The 17,797-nt window shown below is 54.8% G+C and overlaps 1 protein-coding gene across 1 annotated transcript in view; it reads right to left on the bottom strand.

The window, feature by feature from the left end:
- Positions 1-16,440, bottom strand: part of TMEM179 (transmembrane protein 179) — a 44,827-nt gene extending 28,387 nt beyond the window's left edge. Inside the window, exon 1 of the mRNA XM_060620936.3 lies at positions 16,173-16,440. Coding sequence (XP_060476919.1) covers positions 16,173-16,189 — 17 coding nt within the window. The 5' untranslated portion in view covers positions 16,190-16,440. The remainder of the gene's footprint in view (positions 1-16,172) is intronic.
- Between the last annotated feature and the right edge of the window lie 1,357 nt (positions 16,441-17,797).

Consider the following 17,797-nt stretch of genomic DNA (forward strand, 5'->3'; position numbering starts at 1 on the left):
ACAAAACCCCTTCCTCCACAACAAAAAAAAACTGGGCATTAAAAACTGTGAGACGCTGGGGGGCGCCTGGGTGACTCAGTCTGATGAGCCTCCGGCTCTTGATTTCAGCTCAGGTCGTGATCCCAGGGCTGTGGGATCGAGCCCCGTGTTGGACTCCAAGTTGAGCGTGGAAACTGCCTGAGATTCTTTCTCTCTCCCTCTGCCCCTCCCCCTGCCAGCCCTCTGTCTCTCTAAAATAACATTTTTTTCTTTGAAAAAAATAAAAATAAAAAGTGTAAGAACAGAGGGAATCATGATTGTAAAACTACAAATACTTTAAGAAAAACAGCCAAAACAAAAGAGCAAAGAACACGCATCGCATAGCAAACATTACAACACGCACATAATTAAGGGCTTTTTCATGCGAGAAGACACGATTCCCAACAAAAACAAAAGTTACAGATCAAATAACACAGGGACCACCTTATGAGGCAAAAACTCGCACCTTACAAGGAGTCTGGAAGTGTGCTGATCACGGAGACGGTGCCCCCCACCCCCAGGGCTGGACAGACCGAGGGAACGAGGGGAAAAGGACCGCACCAGCACGGGTCCCCCAAAAGCAGCAGGAGTTGGAGTCAGGACCACAGGAGGCTTACTGGGGGCCACTGTCAAGGACGAAGGGAAGGACACAGGATTGGACAGGAAGAGCCTCAGACTGGGAGATGCGTGTCAGACAGACTCCACCAGCCCCGGGGGGGGGGGTGTTGAAACCCACACATCCGGGGTCCCGTGTGGGGCAAAGCTGGCCAGGTGCTGGTGCCCCCCACCCCAGCACTGTCATCGTCAGGGACACCCAGGAGCGACGTGCCCTCGGTGCAAACGTGTGCGGGTCCCACAGGTGCTGCAGCTGGTCCATCGGCCAACTGCTGTCCTCACAGCCCAGCAGGTTCTTCCTTTGAGCGACACGCCGCAGGGCCACCAAAGGAGGGTAGAGAAGAGCCACACACATGGCCGGTAGGTGGAGCTTAAGGACATAGCTGATATTTGCACACACACAGCTTTAAGCCTGGAGGATTCCAGAAGCACCTTCTCTTTTTTGTTTTCAACGTTTATTCATTTTTGAGAGAGAGAGAGACAGGGCGTGAGCGGGAGAGGAGCAGAGAGAGAGGGAGACACAGAATCCGAAGCAGGCTCCAGGCTCCAAGCTGTCAGCACAGAGCTGGACGCGGGGCCTGAACTCATGAGCTGTGAGATCATGTACTGAGTTGAAGTTGGAACTTAACTGACTGAGCCCCCCAGGCGCCCCCAGGCGCCCCCAGATGCACCTTCTCAAGCATTTGTGGAACATTCACAAAAAACTGATCTTGTACAAATTGATCCAAAAATCAGTAAGTTCCATAAGGTAGAAACATTACAATCAATTGTCTCTGATCACCATCCAATAAAACCAGAAATTGTTGACAAAATGAAAAACAAAAAGGCCTTTCCACTTGGAAAGAAAAATTTTTTTTTAATCTGTGAAACCATTCTTGGGTGAAAATGGAAAACACACGGAGACAACTTACTTTAAAAAAATAATGATAGTGAAGATATGTAACATTGGCTCTGTGGGATATACTTAAAGCAGTGATCAAAGGAAAATTCACAACTATGAACACTTTTATCAATAAACATGAAAGAATGAAAAAAGGAATAAAATTCCCAGCTCACGCAAGTAGGAAAGGAACCGCAGAATAAACCAAAAGAAAGCTCAAGGAATTAAATGGAAAGATAAAAGTAGAAATTAATGAGATAGAGGAACAGAAAAGCACTCAACCTAATTAATAAATCAAAAGCGTAATTTCTTTAATTAACAAAATAGGCAACCCGCTAACTAACCTTATCATAAAAAAAAAGGAGAAAACTCAAACACACAAAATAAGAAATGACAAGAAGAAGCAACCAATGGAGAAGAAGAAATTCTTAAAAGCCATGGGACTAGTTTGCACACTTCTCTGCAAATAAATTTGAAAACATTGTTGTTATGGGTTGAATTGTGTCCCCTGTCCAAAAAAAAGATATATTGAAGTCCTACCCCCAGCTCCTCAGGACATGACCTTATTTGGAAATGGAGTTATCGTCAGTACAATTGGTTAAGGTGAAGTCACCTCAACTCACCTTAACTCCTTGGTGAGAGTGAGCCCCTAACCCAATATAACTGGTGTTTGGTGAGAAGAGGGGACTCTGGGGCAACAGAGAAGGAAGATGCCGTGTGAATACAGACAGAGAGGGGAGGGATGCATCCATGAGCCAAGAAATGCCAAAGATTGTCACCAACACCAGAAGCTAGGAAGAGGCCAGGAAGGGCTCCTACAGGTTTCAGAGGGAGGTGGCCCACCTGATATCTTGTTTCAGACTCCTGGCCTCCAGACGGTGAGACAATAAATCTTTGTTGTTTTACGCCCTCCAGTTTGTAGCACTTTGTCACAGAAGTCCTAGGAAACCAACACACATGATAAAAGAGATAAATGCCCACAGAAATACCTATTACCAAAACTGACCTAAGTGGAGACAGGAAACATAAACAGAATAATTTCCAGAGAAAAAATGGAGAAATTGTCAAGGAACTTCCCCACGAGGAAAGCACCAGGCCCAGATGATTTCACAGGGAAGTGCTACCAAATTTTCAAAGACCAAATAGGTCCAGTATCTCATAAATTGATCCAGATCGCTGAAAAAGAAGGAGAACGTGAAAATATAACATTGAAACCTCAATCTTATAAAAGCAGTATAAACAAAAAGAAAACTACAGAACAATATCATTTATAAATATAAATGCAAAAGTACTAAGGGAAGTATTAGCAAACAGTGCGCAATACCACATAAAGAAAATAATGTAGCATGACCAAGTGGAATTTATTCCAGGGATGCAAAGTTGATTCACTATTAATAAATATGTGCACCGTGGTGCACGTGTACAGGGAAGACTCCATGTGAAGACACCTATATACGTACCTTGTCCTAAAGCCTGTATCTCACTAAATGTAGAAATAGTAAGGAATTTCCTCTCAGATTAAGAAGAAGGCAGGTATATCTACTATCTCTGCTGTTATTCAACATTGTACCATAAGTATTAGCCAATGCAATTAGATAAGAAAAATAAAATCGAAGCATAAGTATTAGAAAAGAACTAAAACTCTGTCAATTTACAAATGATATACTAGTATTTCTTGAACACTGTTAAGAACCAATGATAAAACTAACTCATACCATAAAATGTTCCAGTAAGGTAGCAGGAGAAACCAATAGCCTACTTATACATAAAACACTGACCAGTTAGAGGACATAATGGTACAGAAAACCCCAATTACAATAACAACAAAGAAGATTAAGTAGTTAGAGATAAACTCAACAACAACAACAACAACAACAACAACAACAACAACAACAACAAAAATGTGTGAAAACCTATGTGAAGAAAACTTTAAAATGTTCCGGAAGGACTGAAGCTCAAGGAAAGACAACTCTGTTCTTAGATAAAGCGGCTCATCACAAAGATATCAGTTCCCTTTCAGTTAATTGATAAATTTATTGGAATCCCAATAAAATACAAACAAGGTTTATTATGGAGCTAGAAGAGTTAATACTGAAGTTGTTATGGAAAAAAATATATACAAATAGTGCCAGGAAAACTCTGGAAAAGAAAAGAAAGCTATGTGGCAAGACTCTCCACACCAGATCTTCAAACATACGACAAAGCCGCTTGCGGAATGGAATAGAACGTCCAGAAAGAAACACATGCATATATGAAAATTTAATATATCATAAAGATGACAGGTCAATTCACAGGGACAAAGATGGAGTCTGTGTGTGTGTGTGGCAGTTCTGTGCTCTTCCTCACATGTTCCATGCACATGCCCATCTGCCACCACAATCACTCTATAGCCCCCCAACCCTTCCACCTCCAAACCCTAACCCCTGACAACCACTAATCTGCTCTCCACCCCTCTTACTGCATTATTCCAAGAATATTTTATAAATGGACTCGTATAGTTGCCTACCTTTTGAGATTTTCACTTGGCCTAATTCCCAGTTATTATGTGTTATCAATAGCTTGTTCCTTCTTATTACTGAGCAGTACTCCCTGGTTTGGCTGAACCAGTCTGTTCAACCATTCACCTGCTGAAGACCATTTGGGGGGTTTCTAATTTGGGGGTATTACAAACATGGCGGCTGTGAGCTCTCATGTACAGGCTGTTGCACAAACTTAAGTTTTCATTTCTCTGACATAAAAGCCAAAGCAATTGTTGGGTCAGAGTAAGTGCGTCCTTAGTTTTAAGAAGACGTTGCCAAAAAATTGATAAACTGGACATCATCAAAATTTAAACCTTTTTCTCTAAAAAATCCTGTTGAGAGAATGATAAGACAAATACAGACAGGAAGAAAGTACTGGCAACCACATATTTGACTAAAGGCTTGTATCTGGAATTTGTAAAGAACCGTCAAAACTAGGGGCACCTGGGGGGCTCAGTCGGTTAAGTGTCTGACTTCAGCTCAGGTCACAATCTCACAATTCCTGGGTTCCAGCCCCATGTCCGGCTCTGTGCTAACAGCTCAGAGCCAGGAACCTGCTTCGGATTCTGTGTCTTCCCCTCTCTCTGCCCCTCCCCCCGCTCATGCTCTGTCTCTCTCTCTCTCTCTCTCCCATAAATAAACATTAAAAAAAATTGTTTTTAAACTGTCAAAACTAAAAGGTAAAAAAATAATTCTAGTCCAATTTAAAAATGGGCAAAAGACACAGACATTTCACAGAAAAAGACACGCGGACAGCAGACAGGAATGCAGGAAGTTGTTCAATACAATTAGTAGTTAGGAAATTGCAAATCACAACCACAAGTTGCTGAGACTGCACACCTATCAAAATGGCTAAAATAAAAAAAACTTGATAACACCAAGTGCTGACAATGTTATTGGATCCCTCATACAGACATTGCTGGTGGGAATGCAAGCTGGTGCAGCCACTCTGGAAAACAGTACGGAGGTTCCTCAAAAAACTAAAAATAGAACTACCCTACGACCCAGCAATTGCACTACCAGGCATTTATCCACGGAATACAAGTGTGCTGTTTTGAAGGGACACATGCACCCCCATGTTTATAGCAGCCATATGAACAATAGCCAAAGGATGGAAAGAGCCCAAATGTCCATCGATGGATGAATGGATAAAGAAGATGTGGTATAAAAATATGATGGAGTATTGGTCAGCAATCAAAAAGAATGAAATCCTGCCATTTGCAGCTACGTGGATGGAACTGGAAGGTATTATGCTAAGTGAAATGAGTCAGAGAAAGACAAAAATCATGACTTCACTCATATGTGGAACTTAAGATACAAAACAGATGAACATAAGGGAAGGGAAGCAAAAATAATATAAAAACAGGGAGGGGGACAAAACATCAGAGACTCTTAAATACAAAGAACAAACTGAGGGTTGCTGGAGGGGTTGTGAGGGGGGCATGGGCTAAATGGACAAGGGGCATTGAGGAGGACACTTGTTGGGATGGGCACTGGGTGTTATATGTAGGGGATGAATCACCGGAGTCTACTCCTGAAATCATTGTTGCATCATATGCTAACTAACTGGGATGTAAATTAAAAAACAAATAAATTAACTTTAAAAAATACATAAAAGGGGCACCTGGGTGGTTCAGTTGGTTGAGCGACCGACTTCGGCTCAGGTCGTGATCTCACAGTTTGTGAGTTTGAGCCCCGCGATGGGCTCTGTGCTGATGGCTCGGAGCCCAGAGCCTGCTTCAGATTCTGTGTTTCCCCCTCTCTCTGCCCCCCTGCTCATGTTCTATGGCTCTCTGTCTCTCAATAATAAATAAACGTTAAAAAATTTTTTTAATAAAAAATAAAAAATAAATAAAAGACGGACTCTTTTACAAAAGGTTGAAGCAACAGGGCAGCCATTTAGGAAAGACAATGAGGTCCTTCCCTCACACCACACACCCGCCCGAGGTCCACATGGCTCAGGGATCTACATGTAAAACTCAAACCACACCAGTGCCAGAAGTAAATAGGGGTGAATCCTTGTAACTTGGGTGCAGGGAAAGGATTCCTAACTATGACTCAATATTCAGAGACAAAAAAAGACTGATAAATTTTATAAACTTAAAATTTTACATTGAAAAAACACTGTAAAGTCAAAAGATGACTGGAAAATTGGTAAAGAAAAGAATATTTACAATTCATAGCATAGACAAAAGGTTAATATTCCTAACACTAAAAATTCTTAAATATCGAAGATGGAAGAACCCACTAGAAAAATGGAGAAAAGACATGAACAGGCAATTCCCCAAAAGAGGTAAAAATGGCCCTAAACACATGGAATGATGTTCAACCTCACACATGACCCTCAAATGAGAGAATTAGAATACAAATCGCCAAAGAACGTGACTTAAAACACCATCAAAACCCACAGATTCAAAAAGAAAGGACATTCTGACATTGGCTACAATGTGGAGGAAGCTTGAGGACGTGATGCTCAGTGACATAAGCCCATCACAGGGGACAACAACTGTGTGATTCCACTCTCACGTGGGACATAGCGGAGTCACCTCCACAGAGCCAGAGAGGAGATGGACGCGTCAGGGGCCGGGGAGGGGGACGTGTGTGTTTGGTGGGGACAGAACTTAGGTTTGAAGAAGAGGAGAAGGTTCTGGAGATGGACGGTGGTGACACTGCACAACAGTGTGAATGTGCTTCATGCTGCTGAGTCAAAGGTGTGCCTGGGGGGCTCAGTCGATTAAGCGTCCAACTCCAGCTCAGGTCATGATCTCAAGGTTCGTGGGTTCGAGCCCCACATCGGGCTCTGTGCTGACAGCTGGGAGCCCAGAGCCTGCTTTGGATGCTGTGCCTCCCTCTCTCTCTGCCCCTCCCCCGCTCACGCTCTGTCTCTCTCGCTCTCAAAAATAAATAAACATTAAATTTTTTATTTTTTTAAAGTCAATACAAGGGTCCAGGGCTTCTTGGAGAAATGGCCGGGAAGAGAAAAAACAAAATAATCCTGGAAATACAGAAGTGGTCAAAGAACAATGGAGACAGGTCAAAAGAACACAGCAGATAACTCCAAGGAGGCCCCACCCCCGCCCATGGCAAAAGTGTTGAGTTAAAGGAGATAAAACCAGAATTCATGAGTTTATACTGATATCCATATGCAATATTTATAAAATCGGAATTATAATACTGATATAAATCAATAATTTAACAAGTGCGTGTATGTATCATTAAACGATTACAAATAAAGCCATTAAAATCAACAATCTTTAAATCGATGAATAGATTCACCAGGAGTTCAGACACAGCTGGAGAGAAAACCGTTATCCGTGTCCCCAGAACGCAGAGCGGAGGAAACAAGTTTTCCCACCATGAAGGAGTCAGGAAGGTTCTACCGTGCTCTCACGGAGGCTCCGGAAGGGGACTAGAACGGGGGTGGCGTCTGCAAGACTGTGGCGGGGTCCCCGGGCCCACCCCTAGTTTCGGCGGCTTACCAGGAGGACCCACAGGACTCAGGACGTAGCCGTGCTCACGGCTGGGATTTGCCGCGGTGAGAGGACGCAGGGCTGTGTGGGACGAAGTCTGAGGGCACCAGGCACCAGCTTCCAAGGGTCCTTCCCCGGCGGGGCCGCGCGGGACTCGGGAGCGAAGACCCAAGGAGAAACCATAAACCCCAAACTGGTTTCTGCCCGGTGGCGGCTCCAGTGCTGCCTCCCAGGGTTCCCGAGCGGTCACCGTGCACGTGGAAGCCGTGCCTGTCCCCCTAATCTCTCCTCTGGGGACAGATCACTTAGAAGGGCTTTTCGTTTCAAAACTATGGGTTTTGTGACTTGTTGATTTCTACGCTGACCCCGGTGGGATCAGAGAACGCGGCCTGCGGCACCCACGACTAGGCATTCGGAAATGTGGTTGGTCCGCGTCGCCGCGGCCCCCGGGGGCACTTGACAAGGAGGCATGGCCTCTAATGGAGCCCAGCCGCCACCTGTACCCGCGCAATTAAACGGCTTGTTTCTCCCGGCTTTCCTGTCCTTGCTCATTTTTGTAATTGTTTGCCAGTCACAAGTGACCATTGAGCACTTGAAATATGGCCAGTCCAACAGGACTGAGAAACCGAGTTTTGCATTTTATTCGATGTTAGTTAGTTTAAATTTAAGCAGCGACACCACTGTGTTGCGTGGGGATACAGGTTAGTTTGTTTAACAAATGACACGGGGTGGGGGGAGCGCCTGGGTGGCTCAGTCGGTTAAGCATCTGACTTCAACTCAGGTCATGATCTCACGGCTCATGAGTTCAGGCCCCGAGTCTGGCTCTGTGCTGACGGCTCGGAGCCTGGAACCTGCTTTGGATTCTGTGTCTCCCTCTTTCTCTCCTCCTCCCCCACTCACACACTCTCTCTCTCTCTCAAAAATAAACATCAAAAAAAATTTTTTTAATTTTTTTTAACGTTTATTTTTGAGACAGAGAGAGACAGAGCATGAATGGGGGAGGGGCAGAGAGAGAGGGAGACACAGAATCCGAAACAGGCTCCAGGCTCTGAGCCCGATGCGGGGCTCGAACTCACGGACCGCGAGATCGTGACCTGAGCTGAAGCCGGACGCTTAACCGACTGAGCCGCCCAGGCGCCCCCAAAAAATTTTTTTTTAAATAACACCGGAACGTTTGCTTTCCACGCAGGAAGGTCTCAGCTCGGTTTCGAATACATTAAATTCCAGATGGATGAAAGGCAGAGAGTGAACAGCAAAGATGTGAAGCCTTTAGAAGAAAACAGACAGAATATGCCGTTGGGGGAGCAGCAGACCCCCAGCCTCACAAAATAAACACACGATAAAGGAACGTGTTGATAGGCTTGCGCGGCTTCACGGTAAAACCTCTGAATGTCAAGAGCAGACCACAGAGGAAGCCAGCACAGGCTTGGAGCACATTCTTCGCCGGGGACCTGACTAACGAATTATTAGAATCCGGAATATATAAAGAACTCCTATAAACAGCGACTTAAGAAGAAAAACAGACACGCATCCCAGTTGAAAAGTGAGCCGAGGATATGGTTAAGGGGCCCTGGGTGTCTGTCGCCTTCAGTTCCTACTCATGGATCCTTGCTGGGGCAGGCGACTCGGCCCTCACCTGAGCCCCTGTCCTAGCCGTCACCCCCTCAGTGGCCAGCCGCACACCGGCTGTCACTCACTCACTCACTCACTCACTCACCGGGCACTCAAACCCTCCGCCGGGTTCCTGACAAACTCAGTCCAATCCGCCTTCCCTCCCGGCGGGAGGTTAGAGGCGCCCGGGACACTGGCCCTGATGAAACGCCTCTAATGGCCAACCTCCACCTGCCCGTCCCTTTGAGTTCTGCAAGAGCGAGGTGGCTGCAGGCCCAGGGTCCGCCAGCCCAGACTGGACCCCGGCCCCAGGCCGCCCCTGGCCGGAGGTCTCCTCAGGTCTCCACAGACGGAGGGGGATGAGCGGGGCCAGCTCGGAGACTGCCCAGGCAGACCGCGGCCGAGTCCACACGGATCCACGCTGCGGGGAATGGCTTGGCCCCGTGGGGCGACAGGGACCCTCCCTTCCTCTCCGCTCCTGGGTCCCTCCCCCACACAGTCCAGCCAAACGCAGCCAGGACTGGGGCCTGCCCTGTTTTCTGAGCAGCCGGCTGGGACCCTCCCATGCAAGGACCAAGGCCAGCACCCTTCTGAACTCATTAACCATAATTACTTCCCATCTCCAAATACAGCCACACCGGGGGTTAGGCTTCAACAGAGACACCCGCGGGGACACAATTCAGCCCTCAGCATCCTCCCAGCCCGTCTCCCGACGCCTCTGTAGGGCTCCCTGCCTGGTCCTGGGGGTGGCTCAGCCGCCCAGCCCCTGCTGGCAGGAAAGCAGGGGGTGCACCCCCAGGATGGTGCCTGTGGCCCAAGCGCACCCGGTGACAGAACCGAGGCCGTGATGATGCTCACCCCTTGTTGTGGGGCCAGGGAGCACCCCCTCTGAGCCTGCGTCCCCACCCCCCCGGACAGCCAGGGCCGCCCGACCTACCTACCGCCTCCGATCCCACGGCTACGTCAGTATCGTGTACACATTCCAGACCGCAGCAGTGGTGGCCGGGCAGGAAAGCGGAAACTGCCAGGCGCCCACACCTCCGAGCCAGTGCTGCGCCCCCTCCCGCGGACCTGCATTCCCGAGCTGGAAGCTAACTTGCCGGCCTTCGGGACAGACCGGGCTCGTGACTCTTCCAGGCCGATCAATAAAAAGCCTGTTGCGGTTCATTTAAATCACCGAGTAACTAACCAGACTGGGCCCGCCCCCCATTCTCTGCAAAGCCCTGGAAGTGGAGGGGCCCGGGCTCAGGGTCAGCAGCGGCCAGGCAGCCACCCCAAGCCCACCGAGCGGGCGGTCCCACCCGTGGCCTGGGCCACACTGGGATGGGCGGTGGCTCTTCCGGGCAGGGCGTTGGGGGGGCAGGGGTCCAGGGAGCTCTGCCTCCTCACCCAGCAACGTGCCCTGTGGGACCACCCTCCTCCGGGATGGGGGCCAGCAATGACCTGAGCCAGCCCCATTATGACCCCTGACCTTGACCCAGAATGACCCTCCCCTGGGTCTCAGATCAGCACAGAAAGGAGGGGTGTGGCAGAGGGCTTGCCCACGAGCCAAGACCCCCACAAGGCCCATTAGAGCGCCACCCCTCCACCTTTCACCCCTGCGCCCCTCCACCCTCCGATCTCCACCCCCCACCCCTGCGCCCCTCCACCCTCCACTCCTCACCCCGCTACCCTTCACCCTCACCTTCCACGCTCTACCCCTACACCCCCTACCTTGCGCCCTATACACCCTTGCCCCCCACCCCGACCCCACACCACCTACTCTACAGGGGAGACACCCAGGCAGCCCCAGACACCAAGTGGTCCCAGCTGCGGGAGGCTGGACTGCTCCTGCGGCATTTCCCTCCACCGTGAACTTGGAGCTGTCGTCCTCAGGAGGGTTCCGGGACCCATGGCCAGGCCAGCTCCCTCCTCACCCCTGCCCCCACAGACCCTCGCCCAGCTCCAACCTCCCCCTGCCCTCACAGACCCTCACCCCTGCACCCTGCACCCACACACCGCCAAGGGTTCTAGCACTCTCCTGCTTTGCAGGTCAGACTCCAGGCAGAGAGCCACTAAGCGGCCAGTGGGAGCCTCCAGGCCTCAGCTCAGAGCCCGCTCTGTGCATTCCTGTTGAGGAGGGAGGTGGGGGGGCGAGGGCCGTGGCCTGCCGGTGACCTCCCCCCTCCAGGCAGGGGAACAGCAGAAACACCAGCAGCGGTGTGGGCGTGCGTGGCCTGTCCCCATGGTGGACACACCCTAGGTGTTTGGGGCATCTTGGGGAGAGGAGGATGGAGAGGGCACCCGGGACCAGAAGGAGGGCCTTGTCCCCAATCCACTCCAGCCTCCACAGCACCACAGGCAAGGCGCCTGAACACAGACATCACGGTTCCGAAGGTGCGGGTCTGAGATCAAGGTGCAGGTGACAAGTGCCCCGTCTCCTCGCACAAGGGCACTGACCCCACACAGGGGCCCCACCCTCCTGACGCATGTAACCCCACCACCCCCACGGGCCCACCTCCAAAGCCCATCACACCAGGGGTACGGCCTCCACATGTGGATCTGGGGACACATTCAGGCCACACCGGGCTGAGCAGTCACCCCGCCTGCCTCGTCTCAGGGCCCAGATCAACACGGCAGGCACAGGTGCAAACCTCCCTTTAGAAATTCCCCCGCAGAAAAGACAAGGGGGTGCAGCCGTCTCCCCGCTCCTTGCTGCTTCCCCCGGGGTGACCAGCCTGGGGGCCACAGCCTAGTGGGGCTGACCCCACCCCCCTGTCACCAGCTGGACCCCAAGACCTGAGTTTTACTGCCCACCTGCCTGTACCCGCCGACCTTGGCCTCACGTTTTTCCTTAAGCTCTTCTTCCCAGCTTATTTCTTAACTCAGGCAAAGGACCGGAAGGGCGTCACATCCCCGACGAAACAGAAACAGTCCCTCAGGCAGTAACTACTGCCTGAAGCTCTGCGGCCGCCAGACCCGGGGGAGCTCAACCCCCTCACGCCTGCGCAGACGCCCACGAAGTGACTCACCGAGTGACCCTCATTACAAAGTGAACCCCCCCCCCCCCCGGGAGGGGCACAGGAATGCACCTGCAGGCCTGTTTCCTTCAGGATACGACTTTGGGCCGCCTCTCCAGACGAGGACGAGGCTCCCTTTCTGGATGCTCGTCCTAACCCTGAATGAAAAGAATCCGCCCACCCTGGTTCGGGGAGTCACGGTTTTGTGAGCTCTTCTCCCGGATCCCATTTGCTGCAAATAAAGTTTCCCTTGTGCCACCACTCACCTGGCGTGCTTTCTCTCCGTGACTCGCCGAGGAGCGAACTGGCCTTGCCTCCGACACACCTGTACCACCCACCTGCTTCCGCGGGACGCACGGGCCTGGGGGCCTGCTTGGCATCCCTCGGGCCCCGCAGGCCTGTGAGCTGCCTGGCCCACGGACGGTGCCCACGGAGCACGGGCTCCCCCTCCCTCCCCCGGGGGGCTCTGGGGCGCCCCTGCGAGCATCCTGCAATCTTCCAGGACGGCTCCCCGTTCCACACACCCCTCCCTGTGCCCCGGCCCCGCCCTCGGTGCCCAGCTCCTCCCATCAGCTCGCCCACAGTCAAGGGAAAGACACTGGTTCTGTCATTCAGCTTTGAACAGCGCTGGTCCCGGAATAAAGGGAGGTCACCTGAACCCAAGAGCACGCCTCCGCCCTCCTCCACGCCCCAGCTGCGCCCGCCGCTCCCGCTTCAGGGCAGCAAAGGGTTCGTCTACCGGTGGTCAGGCTCCTGGAGGGGCTTCTAAAACCCCGGGAGTCCCTGCGGACAGGGGTGTCTTTGGAATTCAGGAGACCTCCGACCCCACCTGCGCTCACGCGAGGGGCCGGCCACCAGAGAGACCACGGGGGGCAGAGGGCGGCCTACAGAGGGGAGGCTTGGGGACACTTCAGTAGCACAGCCAGTGATCCAGTCAATCAGGCCCACGTAACGAGACCCCAAGGAAAGCTGGGCGCCGGGCTTGGGTGCACCTGCCCGAGGTGGACCCAGGAGCGTGCTGGGGGGGCCCCTTCCTGGAGTCCACAGGGACAGGCCACAGACGCTCAGGGCTGGCCCGTGTGTCTCCTCACGGAGGAGGAGACTGCCCCCGGCCCGCGTCCCTCCTGATAACACCTCGGGGCTCGGTGAGTCTGTCCCCCGGATCACAGAACCGGGTGTGGGGCGGGAGGAGCGCACGGGCACCCCGGCTGGGTAGCCAGTTGGTCAGAAGCGCAGCGGCTCCGCGTCCCTCACAGGTGGCTGGCGTGTGAGGTGGTGGCACTGCTGTTGGGGACCTGCCCCTTCACCCAGTGAGGTGTGCACCACCCGCAGGAGATCAGTGAGGAACTGGGCTCAGTACCCCCGCTGGGGGGCAGGACGAGGCGGCTTCCTTCCGGGGCGGGACGGGCCCGCGCAGGGGACGAACGCGTGCAGGAAGCAAGGACACGGAAGGGCCCGAGTCAGAGAGCGACTCGGGGCCGCCCTTTCTGAGAGCGAGGGCACTTCAGGACCAGCGAACTCACCTACTCGGCTTTTATTTTCTTCTGTACACATGCAGAGAGTGCGCCGTGACCAAATGCTGTGATGAAAGGGGTCTAGGGAGCCCCCGTGTGAACGTGAACCACAACTTCTGCACGACAAGGCGCGGGCATAGTTTCACACGCAGCGTTCTGTCTTCCCTAGAGGCATGTAAAGTAGCGGTGACAAAATGTGGGTACGGACAACACGGTCCAGAGAAACGCTCGCCCTGGACAGTCCGCTGGGGCCTCCCGGGCCTCCCGAAGGGACTAGAGGAGCAAAGCCCCCCTGGGAATGGTCTCGACAGACACCGGGAGGGACTGCATAAAGTTCCGCTCCCTTTACAATTTCTAAAAACTCTCAGAGAACCTCCTCCGCTGGATAAAATCTATTTCTGGGGCGCCTGGGTGGCTCCGACTCTTGGGGTTGGCTCAGGTCATGATGCCAGGGTCGTGGGACTGAGCCCCACGTCAGGGTCCGCACTGAGTGTGGAGCCTGCCTAGGATTCTCTCTCCATCTCTGCCCCACTCATACTCTCTCTCTCTCTCTCTCTCTCTCTAAAATAAAATATTTTTTTTCTCCAAAAACTCTCTCAAAATATCAGACGTAAGACAGAAATCCAAGACTCGATCTCTCCAGGATCACCTGTAAGTCAGGATGTCCCTTGTCGCACTGGTTAACGGAACCCTCAAAGTCCCAGAAACGTGCAAGCCAAAAGCACGATGAAGTGACAGGGGTCAGGGTTGGGAAGGAGGAAATAAGACGGCCACTGCCTGTGGCTGACGAGGCCGTCCTCGTGGTCCTCGTGGGTCCTCGTGGCAGACGTAACCAGATCAAACAACTCCTAGAACTAGTAAGAGTTACGAGATAAACCTACCGGAATCGGTACCAAGACTCCGCCGGCAGAAACCGCCCAGAAAATCAGACACCGCTCCCAGCAGCCACCGGGACCACGGAGCGGCTAGGCATCCGATGACACAGAGCGCCTGGAACCCCAGCGCCGCCGCCAGACGTGCGTGACTCACCACAGACGGCTGTCCCCAGGTCGGTTTCCAGATCCACATCACGAAGATCGCGGTTCCCGCAAGCTTTTTAAAGACACTCGGAACCCGCCCCCTGAAGTCACCGAGGAAGATCCAGGCCCAGGAGCAGGGGCGCCAGGCGCAGAAAGAGCAAAGAGGCGAGGGCCGCGGCCCCCGCGTGAGGACGGACGGGAAGGCCAGGACCAGCACGGGTGAGTCGATGACGAGCCGGTGACGAGCAAGCTGGCCCTGGACAGGCCTGCGGCCTCGCGGCCTCACAAGGGCAGAGGGGCCGCGGTGCAGGGGGAAGAGGGCTCGTCACCCGGGAGCTGTGCCCGGATTCCTACGTTACACCCTATAAAAAGCCGGCTCCAGACGGGCTGGAGGCAGAAACGGAAAGCGTGTGAGAGGAGCCGCGGGGACGGCCGCGTGTGGGGAAGAGTCCCTTCCAACGGCCCACGGAAGACAGTCCGAGCTAGCAGCTCAGAAAATACCCGTGGCAACCTGAGCTCCCACCGCTGCCCACCGGCCCGGCGGAGCCGAGGGGTCGGACACGTGGAGGGTCTGCGAGGGGTCGTGTGGCATCACCACCTCAGGGCCAGGGCACCTGTGCCCCATGGCCCAGCCGTCCGGAGGGGCAGATCCAGCAGGGCCCCCACCCCCCCCCGGGCTCAGAGGGCACCGCGGGACCCCTCCACGGTAAGGAGTCCAGGCCCGCCCCAGGGAGCCCCGCGTGAGAGCCCTACCCGTGGGGCTGGACGCGAACGCCCACCGAGCCCCTCCCCCGCCTTGAACGGGGTCCAACCCGGGGCCGAGAGGGGACACGGAGAAGGGGGTCACGTGGACAGCCTGCTGGAGCCCGGCCCTGAGGACCGCCAGTTACCGCCCCCCTGGACTGGCCCCCCGAAACCAAGAACAAAAAAGACACCCCAGAGTGGAGGACGATGGGAGGGCAGCCTGGAGACCCCTGCCACTGTCCCCTGGAGTCTGCCACCGCCAGTGGGAGGTCATCGCCAGCCTGGGCCTGAAGGGGGACCCCCCCCCCCCAAAAAAGCGCCTGACCTCAGCCCACTCTGGGCACTCCTGTGCCAAGTAAATCTTACTGGCGTGTACATGACTGATAGATTTCAGGGGGCAACACCAGCTCAAGACATCGATTTTGCAGCCTGATTCCAGCGCCCTGACCCTGGGGGTCTTGCCAGGGCCCGGAGCAGTCCACCGGGCCGCTCTGTGCGGCTGGGCCTGGCGGCGGGTGCTGGCTGGGCCCCGCTGTCACCGGGAGGCCCCTCTGCAGCAAGCCCAGGTCGCTGCTTCCAGCCCCCAGGCCCTCCCCGGAGACCCCGCTGCCCACACCAACACAGCCCCGACTTCAAACAGGTTCCTTGAGGGGGAGGAGAACCAACCGCCTTCATATAAATGTTTCATTGCGAATTAATATTTATGAGGCTCTTGAATGACGGGGCTGAGGGCTTCATAAATATTAACAAGGGATGCGTCTCTCCCCCACCCCGCGTTAATACCTCTGTTTGCGCGGCATCCATTACGCACGCGTCCCTCAGCTTCAGCCCCGGGAGCAGAGTGGGACCCGCCCCCTCCCGCGGGGCTCCCGGGGGAAGGGCGCGGCCTCGGGCCTGGCCCACGGTCGCCGGCCCTCCGCGGGTGGGGTGAGCGCTGACCGCGGGAGCCACATCCCAGCCCCGCCCCAGCTCCGCGCAGCCTGCTCCCCGAGATGCTGCCTCCCCCAGGAAGCCCCCCGGGCCTGCGCGGAGGAGCAGCGCGTCCCCTGCTCTCTGTGCTCCTCCCCAGAGGCCGGTGGAGCCAGGCCCGCAGCCCCCCGACCCCCGGACCCGGGAGCGGCCCACCCCAGCAGGTCAGAGCGCCCCCCGCCCAAGGTCCCGGGTTTCCCGATTGGATGCGGCCGGGGAAGGGGGTCCCCGAGGCCGGGACGGTGGGTGGAGCTCGGGCGCCCTCGCGTGGCCACCGGTGAGGACACCATCGGAGACCCGGGGGTCGCTCCCGGGGCGGAGGAGGGCCCAGTGGTGACCCCGGGACCTGAGACAGCCGCCCCTGCCCGGGCTTTCCTCCCCGGCCCTGCTCACGGACCCCCGCCTCCAGCTGTCTACGGACGCCCCTGCAGGGACGGAGACGGAACCCAGCGCCCCTGCCCGCATGCCACCGAGGTAGCCCCACCCGGGCAGCCCGCCGCCCCGGCCCTACCTCCCCGGCGCAGCCGCGTCTGTGGGGTCCCCGCACCTGGGGGCCCGCTTCCATCAATCCTCTGCGGGTTCTCACCACCGGCAGGTCCTGGGCCCTGCCGCCCCCCACCCCCACCTTGCACGTGGGTCTGGGCCCTTCCATGGTAGATACAGGGCACAGGCCCAGCGCCGCGCCCCTCCTCTGCATGCCCCCAGTTAGCTTGGGCCGTCAGTGCCTTGGAGGAGGAGGCAGGCAGACACCCCTTCCAGAGCCAGGGGGGAGGGGTGCAAAACCAGCCCCTTGTAGTGTTACCCGCTCGGGTGGCGGCTGGGGCTTGAGGGAGACCGCTCTTCTGCGTGGGCACCGCGCTGTGCTCCCCCGGCCCAAGCCGCCCATCCCACCCGACTCTCAGGGCCGCCTCCCTGCCCCACCCACCGTCTCCTCTCCCCTGATCCCCATGTTGCACACCTGCCCCCTCCCGCAACACAGGCAGCAGGAGGGACCTTCTTAAATGCCAACTTGACCCTGGCACCACCCTGCTTAACACCCACCTCTGCCTTCCTGCTCTCCGGAGAGACACCACCCTGCCCTGCCCAGCCTGGCCCCTTACTTACCCCTCCAGCTCTCCCGCAGCTCCTCAGAGCAAGTCCGTCTCTGGCCTCAGGGCTTCCTGTGTTGCTGTTCCCTGCCTGGAACCGTCTCCCCCCCTCCGTTTACCTACGTTTCACTTGCTTCCATTTTAGCCTGTGGTCTTCCTCGGCCAGCTGGACGCCCGGCCGTGTGACCACTGAGCATCGGGCAGGAATAACAATGCAAAGAAACGGAAGGTCACAGACCCGACGCCTTGCGGGTGACCGTTCTGAACCCAGAGTGGAAGGAGAACAGCTGTGGGAACAAACAGGTGGCCCCGTGAGCCCCCGGGTCCCTGGGGCGAGAGGACCGCAGGCGG

The sequence above is a fragment of the Panthera onca genome, chromosome B3 (assembly GCF_046562875.1).
Source record: "Panthera onca isolate mPanOnc1 chromosome B3, mPanOnc1 haplotype 2, whole genome shotgun sequence".
NCBI classification, from domain to species: Eukaryota; Metazoa; Chordata; class Mammalia; order Carnivora; family Felidae; genus Panthera; species Panthera onca.